The sequence below is a fragment of the Sceloporus undulatus genome, chromosome 5 (assembly GCF_019175285.1).
Source record: "Sceloporus undulatus isolate JIND9_A2432 ecotype Alabama chromosome 5, SceUnd_v1.1, whole genome shotgun sequence".
NCBI classification, from domain to species: Eukaryota; Metazoa; Chordata; class Lepidosauria; order Squamata; family Phrynosomatidae; genus Sceloporus; species Sceloporus undulatus.
This window is the reverse complement of record NC_056526.1, coordinates 20,814,280-20,831,390: the sequence shown is the minus strand read 5'-3', so window position 1 is coordinate 20,831,390 and position 17,111 is coordinate 20,814,280. Positions and strand designations below refer to the sequence as shown.

The 17,111-nt window shown below is 42.3% G+C and overlaps 1 protein-coding gene across 8 annotated transcripts in view; it reads left to right on the top strand.

Moving 5' to 3' along the window:
• Positions 1–17,111, top strand: part of IQSEC3 (IQ motif and Sec7 domain ArfGEF 3) — a 212,604-nt gene that overhangs the window by 144,751 nt on the left and 50,742 nt on the right. For all 8 annotated transcript variants that reach the window (XM_042466566.1, XM_042466565.1, XM_042466573.1 and 5 more), the window contains 2 exons: positions 214–1,307; positions 13,952–14,113. In XM_042466566.1, the coding sequence (XP_042322500.1) occupies positions 214–1,307; positions 13,952–14,113 (1,256 nt within the window). The remainder of the gene's footprint in view (positions 1–213; positions 1,308–13,951; positions 14,114–17,111) is intronic.

The following is a 17,111-nucleotide window of genomic DNA, read 5'->3' as shown; positions in this document are numbered from 1 at the left end:
AGGGTACCTCTGTACTGCAATGAAGGACATTCAGTTGTGAAAAAAGGAGATAGTTTTGAAAGTACTGCAGTGCAGGGAGAGAGGGGTGGTCCACACAAATGCTGCACTGATTCTTTGACAGTACCATTTGGAAGTAATCAGTTTGGTAACAGAGATCATGGATATGGTTCGGAAATCAATTTTGTAAAAAAAAGTCTTGTTTGTGTGTTTCAGATCGAAATGCTAGAGCACAAATACGGAGGCCACTTGGTATCTCGGAGGGCAGCCTGCACTATCCAGACGGCCTTCCGCCAGTACCAGCTCAGCAAAAACTTTGAGAAGATACGGAACTCACTTCTGGAGAGCCGCATGCCACGGCGGATTTCACTGAGGAAAGTACGAGTTCAGAACTCTGAAAGTTTCTCTGCTGAGAAAGCCCTGGTGGAAGGATACAATTTTGTTGGCATCCCCTTGGTGAGATCTCCATCTTTGCCAGCCACTATCAGCGGGGCACTGACTGAACTAGAGGACTCTTTCACTGAGCAAGTCCAATCTTTGGCCAAATCTATAGATGATGCCCTCAGCACATGGAGCTTGAAGACTATGTGTTCCCTTCAAGATGGCAGCTCCTATCAGATAAGGGAAACATTCAGTACTGGTTCAGTGCAACCAAATCAAGACCTGGAAGCTGAACTGAAGGACCAGCAAAAAGAGGAAGGTTTGCTGCCGGATACACTGCCAAAGAGCAGCAGCACCCTCATGATGGCCTTCAGGGATGTCACTGTCCAGATTGATAACAAGAACTTCTCTGTCTCCTCATCTACCTCGGTGTCTATGGCAAACTGCCTTGCCAACAACACCCAGGCTGGGATTACTCAAGCTGCCAAAATAGAAGAAATCCCAGAAGATGCGGGAAAAGAGGGCCAAGAGCCTCAAGCTGTTCCAGAAGGGCAGCCTGATTCAGAAATTCTCCAGAATAGTCATACAGAAACTGAGGAGAACATCAGCACCAATGGCTTGGGGGGAGGGGAACCAGAACCAGAACAAATGATGGTGCAGAAGCTCGAATTTGGCTCTAACAATGAGACAGGGCAGAGCAAGGCCTCCGAGGCCGAAAATGTGGACAATTCAGAGCAACTGAGCAGCAGCAGCACCTCCACCTCAGCCAAGTCTGCCTCAGAGTTATCCTCAAAGGAAGCCCTGCAGGCCATGATACTAAGCCTTCCACGGTACCACTGTGAGAATCCAGGCAGCTGCAAATCCCCTACTCTTTCCACAGACACCATGAGGAAGAGGCTCTATCGCATTGGACTAAACCTCTTTAACATGTAAGTGGTTAATAATAAGAAATCTTTTAATCCATGATGACTTTGCTCAATTCATGGCAACAATGGTCTAGTGAAAATAATTGGGCTAGACTCATCCCAAACATATTGCTTTTGCATATAGGGGTTTGGCCATTTATGGAAGAAAGCCCTTATTATATTTTTGTTCGACTGTTGCATTGAATACTTGCCAGAGATATAGAAAGAAAGAATCCACATCAATGTGATTAGCATCCAGAGTGCTTGAGACAGGTCTCTGGCTGCCATCCAAATAGGATTGTATAAGAATGACAAATAAATATCCCTGTTGTTCTTGTTGTTTCCCAAAGGAGTTTTAAAAGAAAAGTCACTCAGTTTTCAGTCCTCTCTGGCCTGAATGTTTGGCTGTTTTTCTTGGTGAACTTGATAAAATTCTGCACTAGACTAAGACCAGTGTTCTCTGAGTAACAGCCGTAGGTGTGAAAAAAAGCACAGGCAGAGCAGAAAATCAGAACTAGAACTTAGTCTTTTAAGGGGCTTTGCAACAAATCTGTTATATTGCCTTTCAGCCTGACCTCCTGAACCACTGTAAACCTTGTGGAGCAGGACCTATTTCTCTTGGAATTTGTATTCTCTCTCCCCCCCCCCCCCCCCCGTAGTAATCTCTTCAGTGCTATATGACACATGCTGGGGATGAAACCAGTGGAGGGGGTTCGCTGGACTGTCCTGTTTGCATATTATTCATGTCAAAAATGTATGAACTGGTTGCTTGTAGGGGTCTTGAATTAGACCAAAGCTCATGGGCTATCCACTCCTGCATTAGGAAAATATTACAATTTGCCTTTATGTAGCTTCATCATGGGTTTCTGCAGCTGGTTATTGTTTCATTCATTAAATAATAGCACATGGCATATCTCTACAACTTCTCATTATATTGATCCAAACAGGAATGCCAAGGAAGACCTTGGAATGTACTTGTTTTTGCTTCATTTTTACCTCGCCCTTACTCAAAGGGACAGCATGTACAATGCTGTTGTTTTTAAAATTTTATCCTTACATCATTCCTGTGCTTATGAGATAAGTTAGGCTGACAGAATGCAACTGGTTGTGGGTTGTCAAGTGATTTTGATGGCTACGTTGGGATTTGAAGCCAGGATCAATATTCTGTGTACTGTCCCACACTGGCTCACTTCCTTTTTACCAGGATGGCTTTGTTTGAATATCCTTTGCACTGTGGCTGCCTTAAATGACACCGCAAGAAGGGAGACTTACCCTTTTGAGCGTGCTGCTCAAAAGCACATGCTGTGTGGAGAAGCTATGGTCTCCACAGCTTTTATGTCTGACCACTTATTTCAAATCAAATAGTTTCAACTTGACACTAAAATGAAAGAAATAACAAACAGCACATTGCAATGTTTAGGGAGGTTGTTCCTCATGCTGGGAGCTGCCACCAAGGATGTTCTGTCCTTGGTAACTGCCCACCTGACAGCAGAAGGTTTAGCAGAGTCTTTTACAATGACTGCAGTAAATGAATGGCTTCATTTAATGTCTGGTTATCATGGCAAGCCCAAATGTGTAGGCCTCCAGAGACAATCCATCCAAAATTCAACCCTACTCAGTTCGTTATTGCAACAGGAGTCATGGAGCGCATGCCTATCAGCTCCAATTGACCCTTAAAAGTGGTTAAATTCATCTTGGTTGTGCCAGTTATAAATATTTGCATGTACTAAATGTGCTAATAAAGTATTGATGTTTGTAATATTTAGTTAAGATAGATAGACAGACCAATTTATTTTTACCCAGTCACCCTTTCCAACTGCATATCTCAGGATAGACTAGCCACTTTTAGACACGTGTAACTTGAATATGCTAACAGACAATTTCAGAGATACATTATATTGGCTATAAACCTTCTTGAGCCATTGTGGTGTAGTGGTCTGAGCACTAGACTAGATCTCAGAATACTTGGTCTGCCATTGAAACCCACTGGGTGGCCTTGGGTGAGTCACACTCATGGTCAGATGAAGGCAACAAATCTCTCTGAACAAATCTAGCCAAGAAAACCCCAGTCACCATAAGTTGGAAACAACTTGAGGTCACACAACAACAACAACAACAACAACATCCTTTTGATGTGTTCTTTATATAGATCAGTGTTCTGCTCATGGGATTGTCTTAGGTAGCTTTTTAAAAAATATATCTTTATTAATTTCCATAAAATCAATACATTATGAAATGAAAGATTGCTACCTCCATTGTGTAGTCAAACCTTAATCTGATATAATATAACAAAACATCTGCGTAATCTCATACTGTCCTCCAAGACTCAAATATACTATGTTAATTTCATTAAACCTTCCTTATTATAGCATTAGATACTGCATCTTCCACATTTTCTTTTGTCTTATTGTTCTTTGGTATCTCTTCTAACTCTATTTAACCTTGCTATATTTATTTTCTTCTTTGTATACTTTCTTTCCTATTTTGTATTGTTTGACAATTCTTTTCAACCATTTTTCTATAAGAAATCTTCTTTTATGTCCCATGACTCTGTCCAATATTTTTTGATTGGGTCCCATTCCTTTTCTATCTTTTGTTTTGACTTATTATTGACTAATGCTGTTAAACAATCCATGTCTTTTAATTCTAATGTTTTCTGAAGCCAGTCATCTAAAGTAAGTACATAACCCCTTTTCCATTTTTTTTGCCAGGAAAATTCTAGCAGCTATGACTAAATACAGTATTACTCTCCCGTACATTTTTTCTGTTTTGGTCTCTATAACAGAGATCATATTTAATAGATAGAACTCTGGAACAAAAGAGTAATCTATTTTCAACATTTGCTCTATTTTTTATGTATTTTCAGCAAAATTTCTTTATTTCTGGGCAAGCCCACCACATATGATAATAGGATCCTCTCTCCTTCTGGCATTTCCAACAACTATTATCCCCTAATTTGTATATTTTAGCTGATTTTAGTGGCTTAAAGTACCATCTATTAACAACTTTTATATGATTTTCTTTAAGATCTTGTGAGGCTGTAAATAGATTAGATTTCTTAAATGCCATCTCCCAGTTTTCTAGCGGTATTTCATGTCCTATTTCCTGTGCCCATTTGATCATATATGTGGATACTGTTTCCTGTTCCAGATCTCTTTGTAAGAGTAATCTCTATAATTTTGAGATTTTCCCTTTATCTTTTTCCCCATATAAGTTTGTCCAATTTATTTGGTTCTTTTTCGAAACCTTCTTTTTGTAGATCTTGTTTATATCTTTGCGTGATTTGTATGTATCCGAACCAGTTTATATTCTTACCGTTAATTTTAAACTCTTCCCTTAGGTAGCTTTTTCAACATCTGTCTTCCACCTATGATTTTTAAACTTATGGGTGGGAAATGCATTACTGTTCATTTGATTTTAAAATCAGAAGTATTAAGCCCATCTCAATGTGATAGGCCTGAGATGCTTTCTTTTGTGCAGAGCATAAAGAAAATGTATATTAAAGGATTCCTTTGCCTAGGTTCATTGCAAGTCATCTTCTTATGCAATCAAAAAGGACATTCTGATTACTCATTCACTTGCTGTGAAAATGTTCAGAAGAAAGGCAAACTATTCTCACCTGAGTGGTGATATTGCAAAGCTTGGAAAATTACTTTTTAAGGAGAACAGATATACTGACATGCTAAAGGCATCTATAACTGAGGAGTGGTAAGATAATGTTCTGGTACCTGTCTGATGCCCTGGGTGCTGGCCTCAGGGTCCAGTTTTGTCCTCCATTCTGTTGAACACATACATACATACACACACATACATATACTGCTAGGTGAGTTTATCTGGAGTTCTGATTTTCTGCCACCAGTGTGCTAAGGACATCTAGCTTTATCTCTTTTTTCCATCTAATTCCAAGAAGGCTCTTCCACTACTGAACGGTGTCTGCTGTCAGTAACGAACTGGAAGAAAGTGAACAAACTGAAGCTTAATCCAAACAAGACAGTGATCCTAATCATTTGAAATGTAGATCAGGAATAGAGATTTAGCCTATATTGCCTGGACTTGTGTTCCCCCTGAATTTCATATTGGTGACTTCCATGTACTCCTGGCCACAGTGAGAGGTGTATTTGCACAGTTAAAACTAGTGTGCCGGTTGTGCCTGTTCCAAGTGACAGAATGTCTGGCCACAGTAATAGATGTTTTGATCACCTTCCATTTAGATTACTGCAATACATTCTACATGGTACTGTCTTAAAAAGGTAGTTGGTCCAAAATGCTATGGCCAGAATGCTGAATCTGGCTGGTTATATGGGAAAAATAAACTCCTTTATTGAAACAGCATCCCAGGCTACTGGTCACAAATGAAAATGTTGCTTATGACCCATAAAGCTCCTTATGCAGCTCAGGTCCAAACTATCTGAAAGATTATGGACGTCAACAGACCGGCATAAAGAGCCGGGGTGGAGTGGGGGTGTGGCGTTTGCATGCCTGTCACCCAGATGCTGCCCCATGGCACCCGCCTGACCAGATGGGGGCCAGCATCATGCCACATCTTTGGTGCAGTGCTTAGATGTGCTGCGCCAAAGAAGCGACGAAAAGGTGCTGTAGTGTGGCCCCTTTTTGCATTGCACAAAGGCCAGATTGGGGCCATGGCATGTGGTTGCCACGGCCCCGATCTGGCAATGTACACCCCTTATATCTCCCTGTTTGAGTCTTCCTGAGTCTCAATATTATTGAAAGAGGTCTTTCTCTCTGTCCTGCCACCATCACAAGCCCCTCTAGTGAAGACATGTGTGAGGGCCTTCTCAGTTATTAATAAATAAATAAAATAAATAAAAGTTTTATTTATATACCGCCCTTCCGTAGATCAGGGCGGTTTCCAACATAAAAATACAATACAATAATCAATAAAAACAGTACACAACAATATAAAACAGTATAAAGCCCCCGTTAGCCCATCCTCTTTGCCACAGGAGAGGAAGAGAGGCCCACTGAACTCTATTCGGGGAATGCAAGGTGGAAAAGAAAGGTTTTCAGGTCCTTTCTAAATTGGGCTAGGGAGGTAATCGAGAGGAGCTCTATGGGCAGCGTATTCCAAAGGGCCGGGGCGGCGATGGAGAATGTCCTCCTCGTAGTGGAGGACAGCCTAGCCCCTGGCACCCTAAGGAGTTGCTGCCCAGATGTTCTGAGGGTGCGGGGCGGAATGTACGGAGAGAGGCGGTCCTTCAGGTATCCTGGGCCCAAGCCATTTAGAGCTTTATAGGTCATTACCAACACCTTATATTGTGCCCGGAAGCGAATAGGCAGCCAATGCAGATCTTTAAGCACAGGTGTAATATGGCTGGCCCTGGAAGTACCAGTGACCAGCCTGGCTGCCATATTCTGTACCATTTGTAGCTTCCGAGTTTGGTATAAGGGTTGCCCCATGTAGAGTGCGTTGCAGAAATCCAATCTCGAGGTTACCAGAGCATGTACAAAAGTTTCAAGGTCCCTCTGGGCCAGGCATGGGCGCAGCTGGCGAATCAGCCGAAGCTGATAACAGGTGTTCCTGACCGTCGCATTCACCTGAGCAGTCAGGTGAAGCGACGAGTCAAGAAGCACCCCCAGACTGCGCGCAGAGTCCTTCACAGGGAGCGTGACCCCGTTCAGGACAGGTGGAACTACCGCCATTCCTGGACCAGGGGAACCTATCAGAAGTACCTCCGTTTTCTCTGGATTCAGTTTGAGTCGGTTTTCCCTCATCCAGCCCATTACTGACTCCAGGCACGCCACGAGAGGAGAGACGCCATCCTCAGTCACTGCATCAGTCGGAGACATAGAGAAGACTATTTGGGTGTCATCAGCGTACTGATAACCCCACGCCCCATGTCTCCGGATGATCTCTCCCAGCGGTTTCATGTAAATGTTAAATAGCATGGGAGACAGAATGGCTCCTTGAGGGACCCCAGTTTTAAGGGCCCGCTCATCGGAGCATACGTCTCCCAGCTGCACCATCTGGGACCTCCCAGATGGTTGGACTGGAACCACTGGAGCGCAGTGCCCCCGATTCCCACCTCTGCCAGGCACCCCAGAAGGATACCATGGTCTATGGTATCGAAAGCCGCTGAGATGTCCAAGAGCACCAACAGGGACACGCTTCCCCTGTCGATGCCCAGACGGAGATCATCGACCAAGGCGACCATGGCCGTCTCAACCCTGTAACCCGCCCGGAAGCCAGTTTGAAATGGGTCCAGATAATCCGTTTCATCCAAGACCGCCTGAAGCTGGATTGCAACCGCCCTCTCGATCACCTTCCCCAAAAATGGCAGCAGCGAGACTGGCCGATAATTGTTATGTACCAGGGGGTCGAGGGAGGGCTTTTTCAATAACGGTTTTACAGTGGCCAATTTAAGTTCAGATGGAAATTGCCCTTCCCTCAAAGATGTATTAATAATCCGGTGTAACAATGATGTTACTACCGGTCCCCCCTGGGCCGCTAGCCATGAGGGACAGGGATCGAGAGAGCAGGTTGTCTTCCGAACATTGCTCTACGACCCGTTCTCTACTCTCTTTCTGCTGGCAAGTAAAAATCTTTTACATTTAAATAGGCATGTGGTGAATGATTGTGATTGAACAGTTTGTTTCCTGAATACCTCAAAGCACTTGTCTGATCTTGGAAGCTAAGTAGGGTCAGTCCTGGTTACTACTTGGATGGGACACTACCAACAAATTTCAAGTGCTGTCAGTTATATTTCAGAGGAGGAGACTGGCAAAACCACTTCTGAATATTCCTTGCCTAAGAGAACTCTACAAAATTAATGGGGTTGCCATAAGTCATCAAGCATCTTGAAGGCACATAGACACATATGCATGTGCTTCAGGTTTATTTTTATTGTTAACGTTTTAAAATGTATTTCGCATTATTGGTATTTTAACATATTAGCCATTTTTTATTGTTAGGCTTTCAATAGTATCTTGTTTTAATCTTACTATAAGATGCCTTGGGTCCAACATCAGGAGAAGGGTGACATATTCTCAAAACGGAGTTTCTCAAAATTTCTCAAAGGAGAGATACAGAAAGCACAATTTCAAACTGTTCCAATGAGGAGGAAAAATGGGATGGATGACCAAAGACCTTTCAAATGAGCTAAGTTTTAAAAGGGACTTGTATATAAATTGGAAAAAAGGGAAATCACCAAAGTGGAAATCAGGCAAATAGCTAGCATGTGTAGGGGGGAAATCAGAAAAACTGAAGTGCTGAATGAGTTCAGACTTGCTAAAAAGATTAAGAACAATAAAAAGGGTTTTTTTTGGGGGGGGGAGTATGTCTCTAGCAAAAGGAAGAAGGAAACAGTAGGGCCGTTGGATGGAAAAGATGGTGAAATTGCTAACGGGACAGAAAAAAGGCAGAACTACTCAACACCTACTTTGCCACAGTCTTCTCATAATAGGAAAGGGGTGCTCAGCTTAAGGAAAATGGAGCAGATAATGCAGTAAGGAAAATGCAGCACAGAATAAGTATAGAGGTAGTACAGGAATACCAAATTAGTCTAAATGAATTCGGGTCTGTAGGGCCAAGTGAACTACATTCAAGGGTATTAAAAGAACTGGCAGAAGTAATCTCAGAGTCATTGGCAATAATCTTTGACAACTCCTGGAAAACAGGAGATGTCCCAGCAGACTGGAGGAGAGCAAATGTTATCCCCATCTTCAAAAAGGGGAAGAAAGAGGACACAAACAGTTACTGCCTGATTAGCCCGACATCAATACCAGGAAAGATTCTAGAGTGGCTCATTAGAGTGTCTATTACCATTTAGAAGGGAATGTCATAATCACAAAAAGTCAACATGGGTTTCTCAAAAAACAAATCGTGCCAGACTAATCTTATCTCTCTCATATATATATAGCTTGGTAGATGAAGGGAATGCTACGGATGTAGTGTATCTTGATTTCAGTAAGATCTTTGATAAGGTCTCCCACAATATTCTGGCTAACAAGGTAGTAAAATGTGGGCCAGAAAATTTAGCTGTTAGGTGGACTTGTAATTGGCTGACTGGCCAAACACTTCTTGGAGAAGAGTGACCAGTGGGATGCCACAGGGTTCTGTCCTGGGCCCAGTGCTATTCAACATCTTTATCAATGACTTGGATGAAAGGAAAGATGGCATGCTCATCAGATTTGCAGATGACACCAAATTAGGAGCAATAGCTAATACCCCAGAGGACAGGATCAAAATTCAAAATGACCTTAATAGATTAGAAGGCTAGGACAAAACTAGAAACATGAACTTCAACAGGGAGAAATGTAAGGTACTACACTCAGGGTGAAAAAACAAAATGGACAGATATAGGATGGGGGACACCTGTCTTGACAGCAGTACATGTGAAATGGATCATGGAGTCCTAGTAGACCATGAGTTAAACATGAATCAATAGGGTGATGCCGCAGCTAAAAAGCCAATGTGATTCTAGGCTGCATCAATAGCAGTATAGTATCTAATCAAGGAAAGTAATAGTGCCATTCTATTCTGCTTTGGTCAGGCCTCTCCTGGAATACTGTGTCCAGTTCTGGGCACCACAATTTAAAAAGGATGTTGAGAAGCTGGAGAATGGCCAGATGAGGGTGATCAAAATGGTGAAGGGTCTGGAAACCATGCTGTATCAGGAGAGACTTAGGAAGCTGGATATGTTTAACCTGGGGAAGAGATGGTTACGAAGTGATATGATAACCCTGTGTAAATATTTGAAGGGGTGTCATATTGAGGATGGAGCAAGCTTGTTTTCTGCTGCCCCAGAGAATAGGAACCGGAACAATTGGATGCAAGCTATAGGAAAAGAGATTCGACCTAAACATTAGGAGGAACTTCCTGACAGTAAGATCATGTCAACAGTGGAACACACTCCCTCAGAGAATGGTGGGGTCTTCTTCCTTGGAGGTTTTTAAACAGAGGCTGGATGGCCATCTGTTGGAGGTGGTTTGATTGTGAGTTCCTGCATGGCAGTGGTGGACTAGATAGCCCTTGAAATCTCTTACAACCCTGTTTCTATGATTCTATTATGTTATTTTATTAATTAATTAAAAATACCCAGGCTTCCATCTTTCACCAAAACATCATGCCACGACTGCTCAGTTAATGGATGGATTCAAGGGTGTCACAATATTCAATCATCTTAAAGGTAATTTTCTACATTTTGCAAATTTTGTAAAAAAAAAAAATCCACAGTTTCTGTCTCGCTTGAAACATACAAAGAATGTTGAAGGAATGAAAGAAAGAAATCATGAGACATAATTCTCTGTGTTCTCAAAGATATATGCATGTGAAGGTTAGCCCTTAAAAATTGGTTTGAATCCCTGCTCAGCTATAGAAACCCACTGGATGGCCTTTGGCATGTCACACACTTTCAGTCTCAAAAGAAGGCAAAGACAACCCCCTCTGAACAAATCTTACCAAGAAAACCACATGTTAGGTTCTCCTTAGGGTCAAAAATGATTTACAACACATTACCGCACTACACTCGTATAGTGCAGTTGTTCCACTTTTACTGCTTTGGCTACCTCCTGTTGCATTCTCAGGCTTGTAGTTCAGTGAAGCCTAATAGCTCTCTGGCTGAGAATTCTAAATGCCCCTCCTTAAATTGTCAAAAATGATTTACAGCACATTACCGCACTACACTCTTATAGTGCAGCTATTCCAAAGCTACTAAGGTCTGCATCCAGAAGTTCCATATGAATATCAAGTAGTGTGAGAGACAACATCACACCTCAATGTAGTCTGCAGCAAGATTTGTGCAGGGCCAAAATTCAGCCACCAAATTGCTGTCCTCTGGAACTTGTTCTATACATAGGAGTGAAACCACCACAAAACAATGCCCTTTCCTGACAATGGAGGTCATGGTGACTGGAGCTGAGTTCATTCCATAATCAGGCAGGAACCTAGAATGGAATAGATATAGATCTAGATAAACCTCCAAAAAATACTTGGGTCTGATATCACAATCTTGCCCTCAATGGGGTATTCATGAGGCAATAATTCCTATGAACTCCTGGGCCCAGGAAGACTTTTTTCTAGAGAGGTTGTGCCATTATCCCCGTCAACAGAGGAGAAATTACCACCCCACTTCCTTCCAGATAGTTTACCACTCCCTGCACCCATCCACTCAACCTTTCCCTTGGGTGACTCAAATAAACCACGATGGAAAAGGGTCAAGGAGATATGAACTGGGTCAAACTGCAACAAGCATCTTACACATATCCTCAGACTGAAGGAGCTGAAAACTGATCCTGCAGAACTGGACATAATAATGCATTAGACATCTCATTTGGATTTGTTTCAGCAGTGATGTTAAAATCATTATGAAGGCAAGCATTTTTGTTCTTAGAATGCCTTGCAGGCATCTATGAGTGTCACCATCATATTTGCTAGGGCAGATAGTAATAGATATTTCCGCTTTTCCTCTGATGACCTACTCCATCCTCATGTCATATTTCTTTCTCTACATATGCATCATTTTTGGGACATTCCTCACACATGTCAGCACTAACTTGCCCTAAGGCTTAGTCACATAGAGGCAAATAATTTTTATGGTAAATGTGTTTGAAGCTGGTGAGGTCCTTTCCCCCACTTCCCTCCACCACACCTCTCGTTTTGGATCACAGTTACAACCTGCATTTTGGTCCTGCTTCCCCCAGTGGAAGTCACTATCTTTTGCACAAGTGATCATTAAAAATAATGACTTGTAGTTGCCAAATGGCTTTAATGCTATTCCTTTTCACAATAAGGCTGTGTACATGAGCCTTCCATTACAGGAAGTGCTCCCAACAGAACTACAACAATTATTGCTTCTACTAATAAATGTCAGGATGCTTGGTTATATAAACTTTTCCTGACAGGATTTAATAACACCAGTGGTTTACCTACAGTATTATAACTGCTACCCGATGCAAAAATTGGGTCTATGTGGCCCAAGAGGTCTTCTGTGTGGCCTTATCCTCCATGTCTTCAATCATGTAACTCCCTTATGAACAATTATTGAGTAATATTCTGAACTGAGACAGCCTTCTGCAAATTGACTGAACACGTTTATGACTCGGCACTTCAAACCACAACTCATTTCATGGTGAGTGGGTGGAATTCCTGGAATGGAGAAAGCCTCATTATGCCGTGTTGCTCTAATAGCAGTATTTGTGTGGGTGGCTATCTCTGTAGGCGAAGGGAAAGCCATGAGAGCTGAAGGAATTTCACAGCATCTAGCCAAGCTCAGTGAGCTCCTCAAGAAAATAAGAACGATGACTGCCAACTAAATCCAGAAACAGTACAGGGTGACGCTTTAATCAAATTGTACATTGCTGAAGGAATATGAAAGGCAATATTAGTGCATGGTAACCTACAGAGTCCCTTTTGCACTGGATATGATATGTCAAATCAATTTAGTGACAAAATGACCAATTTAGCTTTGAATAAAAATGAACTGAAACTGGGATTAGTCACTGGGGTCTCACTGAGATAATGTGTCCTTTTAAAGAGAACTATAAATTCAAGAAGAGCAAGCATGGCACAGTGGTTTGAATGTTGGACTATGATTCTGGAGGCCATGTTTCAAATCCCTACTTAGCCTTGAAACCTGATAGGTGACTTGAGCAAGTCACATTCTCTCAACCTCAGAGGATTGCAGTGGCAAACCCCCTCAGATGAAATTTGCTAAGAAAAACCCATGATAGGTTCGCCTTACAATTTGAGCTGGGAAAGAATTCTATGGCGGTTTACAGACCGCCATTAAAGTATGTGCGGAGCGTGTACTAGGGTTAGGAAGGGGCAGTGCTTCTGCACCCCCCTAACCCTAGCACGTGCTCCACGCGCACAAAATGGCGGCGGCTGTTCCACACGGCCGCCGCCATGATGGCGTCACGAACGCGCCGCCTCCAAACGTGGCGGGACGTGACGCCATCACTCCGTGCGAGGGCGCTTAATGCGTGTGAAGGCTGCACCAGTGACGCAAATCAGAAAGGGGCCAAGCGGCTCCTTTCTGGGAGTCCCCGCTGCCATTGGGGTGTCCTTGGGATTGAAGCCCCAAGGACACCCCTTTCCAGGCTGCGGGGAAGTGGCCTTTTGCCGCTTCCCCGCGGCCCGGAAAGCGGCAGATCAGGGCCTCAGCGGCTGCCGTTCTGACCACTGAGGCCCTGATACACTGGGGAAAGGCGTGCCTACAGGCCGCCCCAAAGGGGCAGTCTGTAACGCGCCTATGTGAAGCAGCAAGCAAGATGACCAGCACCTGCCTCTAAAATCCTTTATGAGCATGTGTGAATAGCAAAACAGAAAGGGAAAAAAGCATATAAGCTATCCCCACCATGCTTGTTCACTATAATGGAAATCATTAAAAAAGTGGAGGCTGCTGAAACAGAAAAGTCATACCTGGATGACTTGAAGAAGCTTTCAGGGGCTCTATAGAAGGTTCTAAATGTTTTTGTTTACTTACACAAGTCTTACTTGGCTTGTTTGTTTCATTTCACATTTGCATATTGTTAGTTTTGGATAAAATTTTTACTGAAACATGTTGAGCAGCTGTTCACTTTTGTAGGAACCTTCTATTCTTTCTGCCTCTGGTGCTGCTACATGTTTTGTTAAAGAAGTAACGCCTGGGAACACATCTTCTTCATCAGTTGAGGTGTACAATTAATCTTTGCTTGTCCTCTCATTTCAGAAATCCAGACAAGGGGATTCAGTTCCTTATCTCTCGCGGGTTTATCCCAGACACTCCAATTGGTGTGGCACATTTTCTGTTGCAGCGCAAGGGGCTTAGTCGACAGATGATTGGGGAGTTCCTGGGAAACAGCAAGAAACAGTTCAACCGGGATGTTCTAGAGTAAGTGTCTCACCCCAATCGCATGCTTTCCTGCATCCATCATCCACAACTTCCTTTACTGTCAATGGTTATAATAATGGTTGTTATGGTTCACAAAATTTAACTGAGCTGCTATCCCCTCTCCCAGGTGCTCTCTTCCAAACATTCATTCTGAGAGATAAGTGGATACATTGGCTTCTTTTTGCATCTGGGGAACACTGGGAAATACATTGCAGGAGGGGAAAAAAGCTCACTGAACTGTTTGTATAAATGAATTAAGGGAGACGAGTGAAGGAAAAGAGCATATAGGCTTGCTTTGGAGGGGGAAAATCCACAGACTGGAAATCAAGAGACTTGGGATATCCTCCTGTAAAAGTCTGTGAGACTTGTACTCCCAAATCAATTAGAGGGTTCAGGAGGGGAAAATCCACCTGCATTGTTCACTCTTTGTACATTAATTCAGCACTGATAAATGGCACAGCCATGACCAGTGGTGCCATTTCACTGTAAGCAAGCAGACACCCTTGAGAGTGGAAGCCTAGGGCAGTTGTAATTCTGAACATCAAGACTGATGCTTGGTTGTACTTTACTGAGACTGAGATATAATAACAGCTAAGATCCTGCCTTCAAATGTGAACTGCCAGACAGACCAGCAAATCAAACAATTGCTGAAGGCTTTTAGTCTTGTCAATCCCCACTTCTGCTGCAACCTTCTCCTACCTAATCCTGTTTTATGTTACTTTTGTCTTGGGGAATGCTATGGCAATACTTTTTATCCCAAATGGCTAGAGGAAGACGGAGGGAAGGACCATAGGAGGGTGCAGTCATACTAACTGGTGGAGTTAGAAGGAAGAGATAAATCTGAGGAACTTTTATTGTATTTTCTGCCTTTTTGTAAGCTTGAGTCTCATCCTGGGAGGAGGGTGGGATATAAATAAAGGACTTTATCACGTGGGGTTGTTAAACTGGGATTAAAGCAAGAAAATAGTTTCTTTTGGCATTACTATCACAAGGCATCACCTCTGTCCACTTCTGCAGTGTCTCCAAAGCATAGTGAAGGCATCTCTGGCTATTAACAAGGAACTCTCATGGATGCCCCCCTCAATCATGCTTGCATTCTAAGTAAAGAAAAGTGTGATCATGTCTTCAGCTGCAATACCAGGATTGGGCAGTCCCATGGTCCCAGAGATCTGTTAGTGATCTCTAGGCTGTTTCCTTCCAGATATAGTCCTCAGACATGTCTGTAGAGAAACAATGGCATTCAACCAATTTAAATCTATATTCTAGAGATCTTAGATTAGGGGCAGGCTACCTGGTACCAGACGTTTTGGACCACATCTGCTCACACCCCTGGCTGACATGACTAATTGCCTGGGACTATGGAAACTGCAGTCCATAGAAGACAGCTCATGTCTTATATAGGGATCCCTATCTCAGAAGACACATTTGCATATTTACAAGGAAAGGCCTTCAAAATAAAAGAAAATATGGCTCTATCAAAGGTAGGAGTCAAATCCAAGAAAACAAGGGAGCCCAGAGAGCATCTTTTCATACCTGATGGACTTGATATCAACACCCAGCACAGTTGGGCAAAGTACAAGGGACCCAAGAGGGTTGGCACTGGTTGCCCATCTTCTTCTTCTTTTTCCTTCTTTTTCCTCCTCCTTTCACATTGTTACTAGAGAGTTAAAACACCCTGTTATGCTGCCTACCATTAATATATGTATTGCTCTTCTCAATGTGTTTTTGGAAGGAAGGAAGGAAGGAAGGAAGGAAGGAAGGAAGGAAGGAAGAAAGGTGGTGTCTTCTGAGATGGGGATTCCTACATATGACATGAGCAGGTACAGGCTACATCAGTGTATGTTACTCCGAATAAATGTGACGTCATGATGACGTGCTTTGATTGACAGCCGAAAAAGGCAAGTGCAAACGAAATAACGCTAAAACCGGGTTATATATACACTGATTCAGTCTTGAATAGGAATGAAAGTGGATCATTTACAGCGATTCAGTTGGTACATGAGAACGAAGAAAAAAAAGCGATTTGTAACGCGGGATAACACCTGTGTTATTTTGAATCGGATTTAACGGAACCGGTGTATTTTAAATCGTTGTAAATCGTAAGTGAGAACAACCCCCATGAGGACATCATAAAACTCTGCTCGCACAAATTCCCTCAATACAAAGCTGCTGGAACTAGGGTAGTGAGACAAAATAGATGTATTTCCATCCCAGGATTAGCAATCTTGAGGGAGGTTTAAGAACACAGTTCAAAATACAGCAACTGCTGTGTACTTACCAGAAGTTTGCTTACGAATTAAGTAACCAACCCATATTATTTGCAAACTACAATTGGCCCTCTTTATCCATGGATTCAACCATCTATGGCTTGAAAATATTTTTTTAAAAAATTCAAACAGCAAACCTTGATTTTGCCATTGTATATAAGGGACACCATTTTACCACACCATTGCATTTAATGGAAATTGAAGTAAACCTTAGCAGATACCAAAGGCCTACTGTATATATAGGACCTTAAGTTTAGCATTATTACAATATGAATAAGACAAAATAGTCACCATTAAAAAAAAATCTAGGAGACACATACATCCAGATTGATTGAAAACTTCCAGATTTCTCCCCCTGTTCTTTCTGATTATATACTGGGTTAAAATAAACTGATTTGGGGAGCTAGTATAAATAGTCTCTGATTGTATCAGGAGCTGACAGAAAATATTCTGGGGAAAAACAAAAGTTGTATAGGTTTTCAAAATAAAATAGGAAAGAATAGGATCAAAATCTGGGACGTATTTTTAAGATGCACTCAGATTGATTAAAAAGACCAGAAAATCCTAGATTTTACCCCTATTAATTCCACTTTTATTTTGGAGATTCATACACATTTTGTTTTTTCCTGGAACATTTTCTGTCAGTTCGTAGTATGATCAAAGATTTTTTATACTAGCTTTCTAGGCTGGTTTATTTTAACCCAGTATAACACTGAAAAGAATGGGAACTA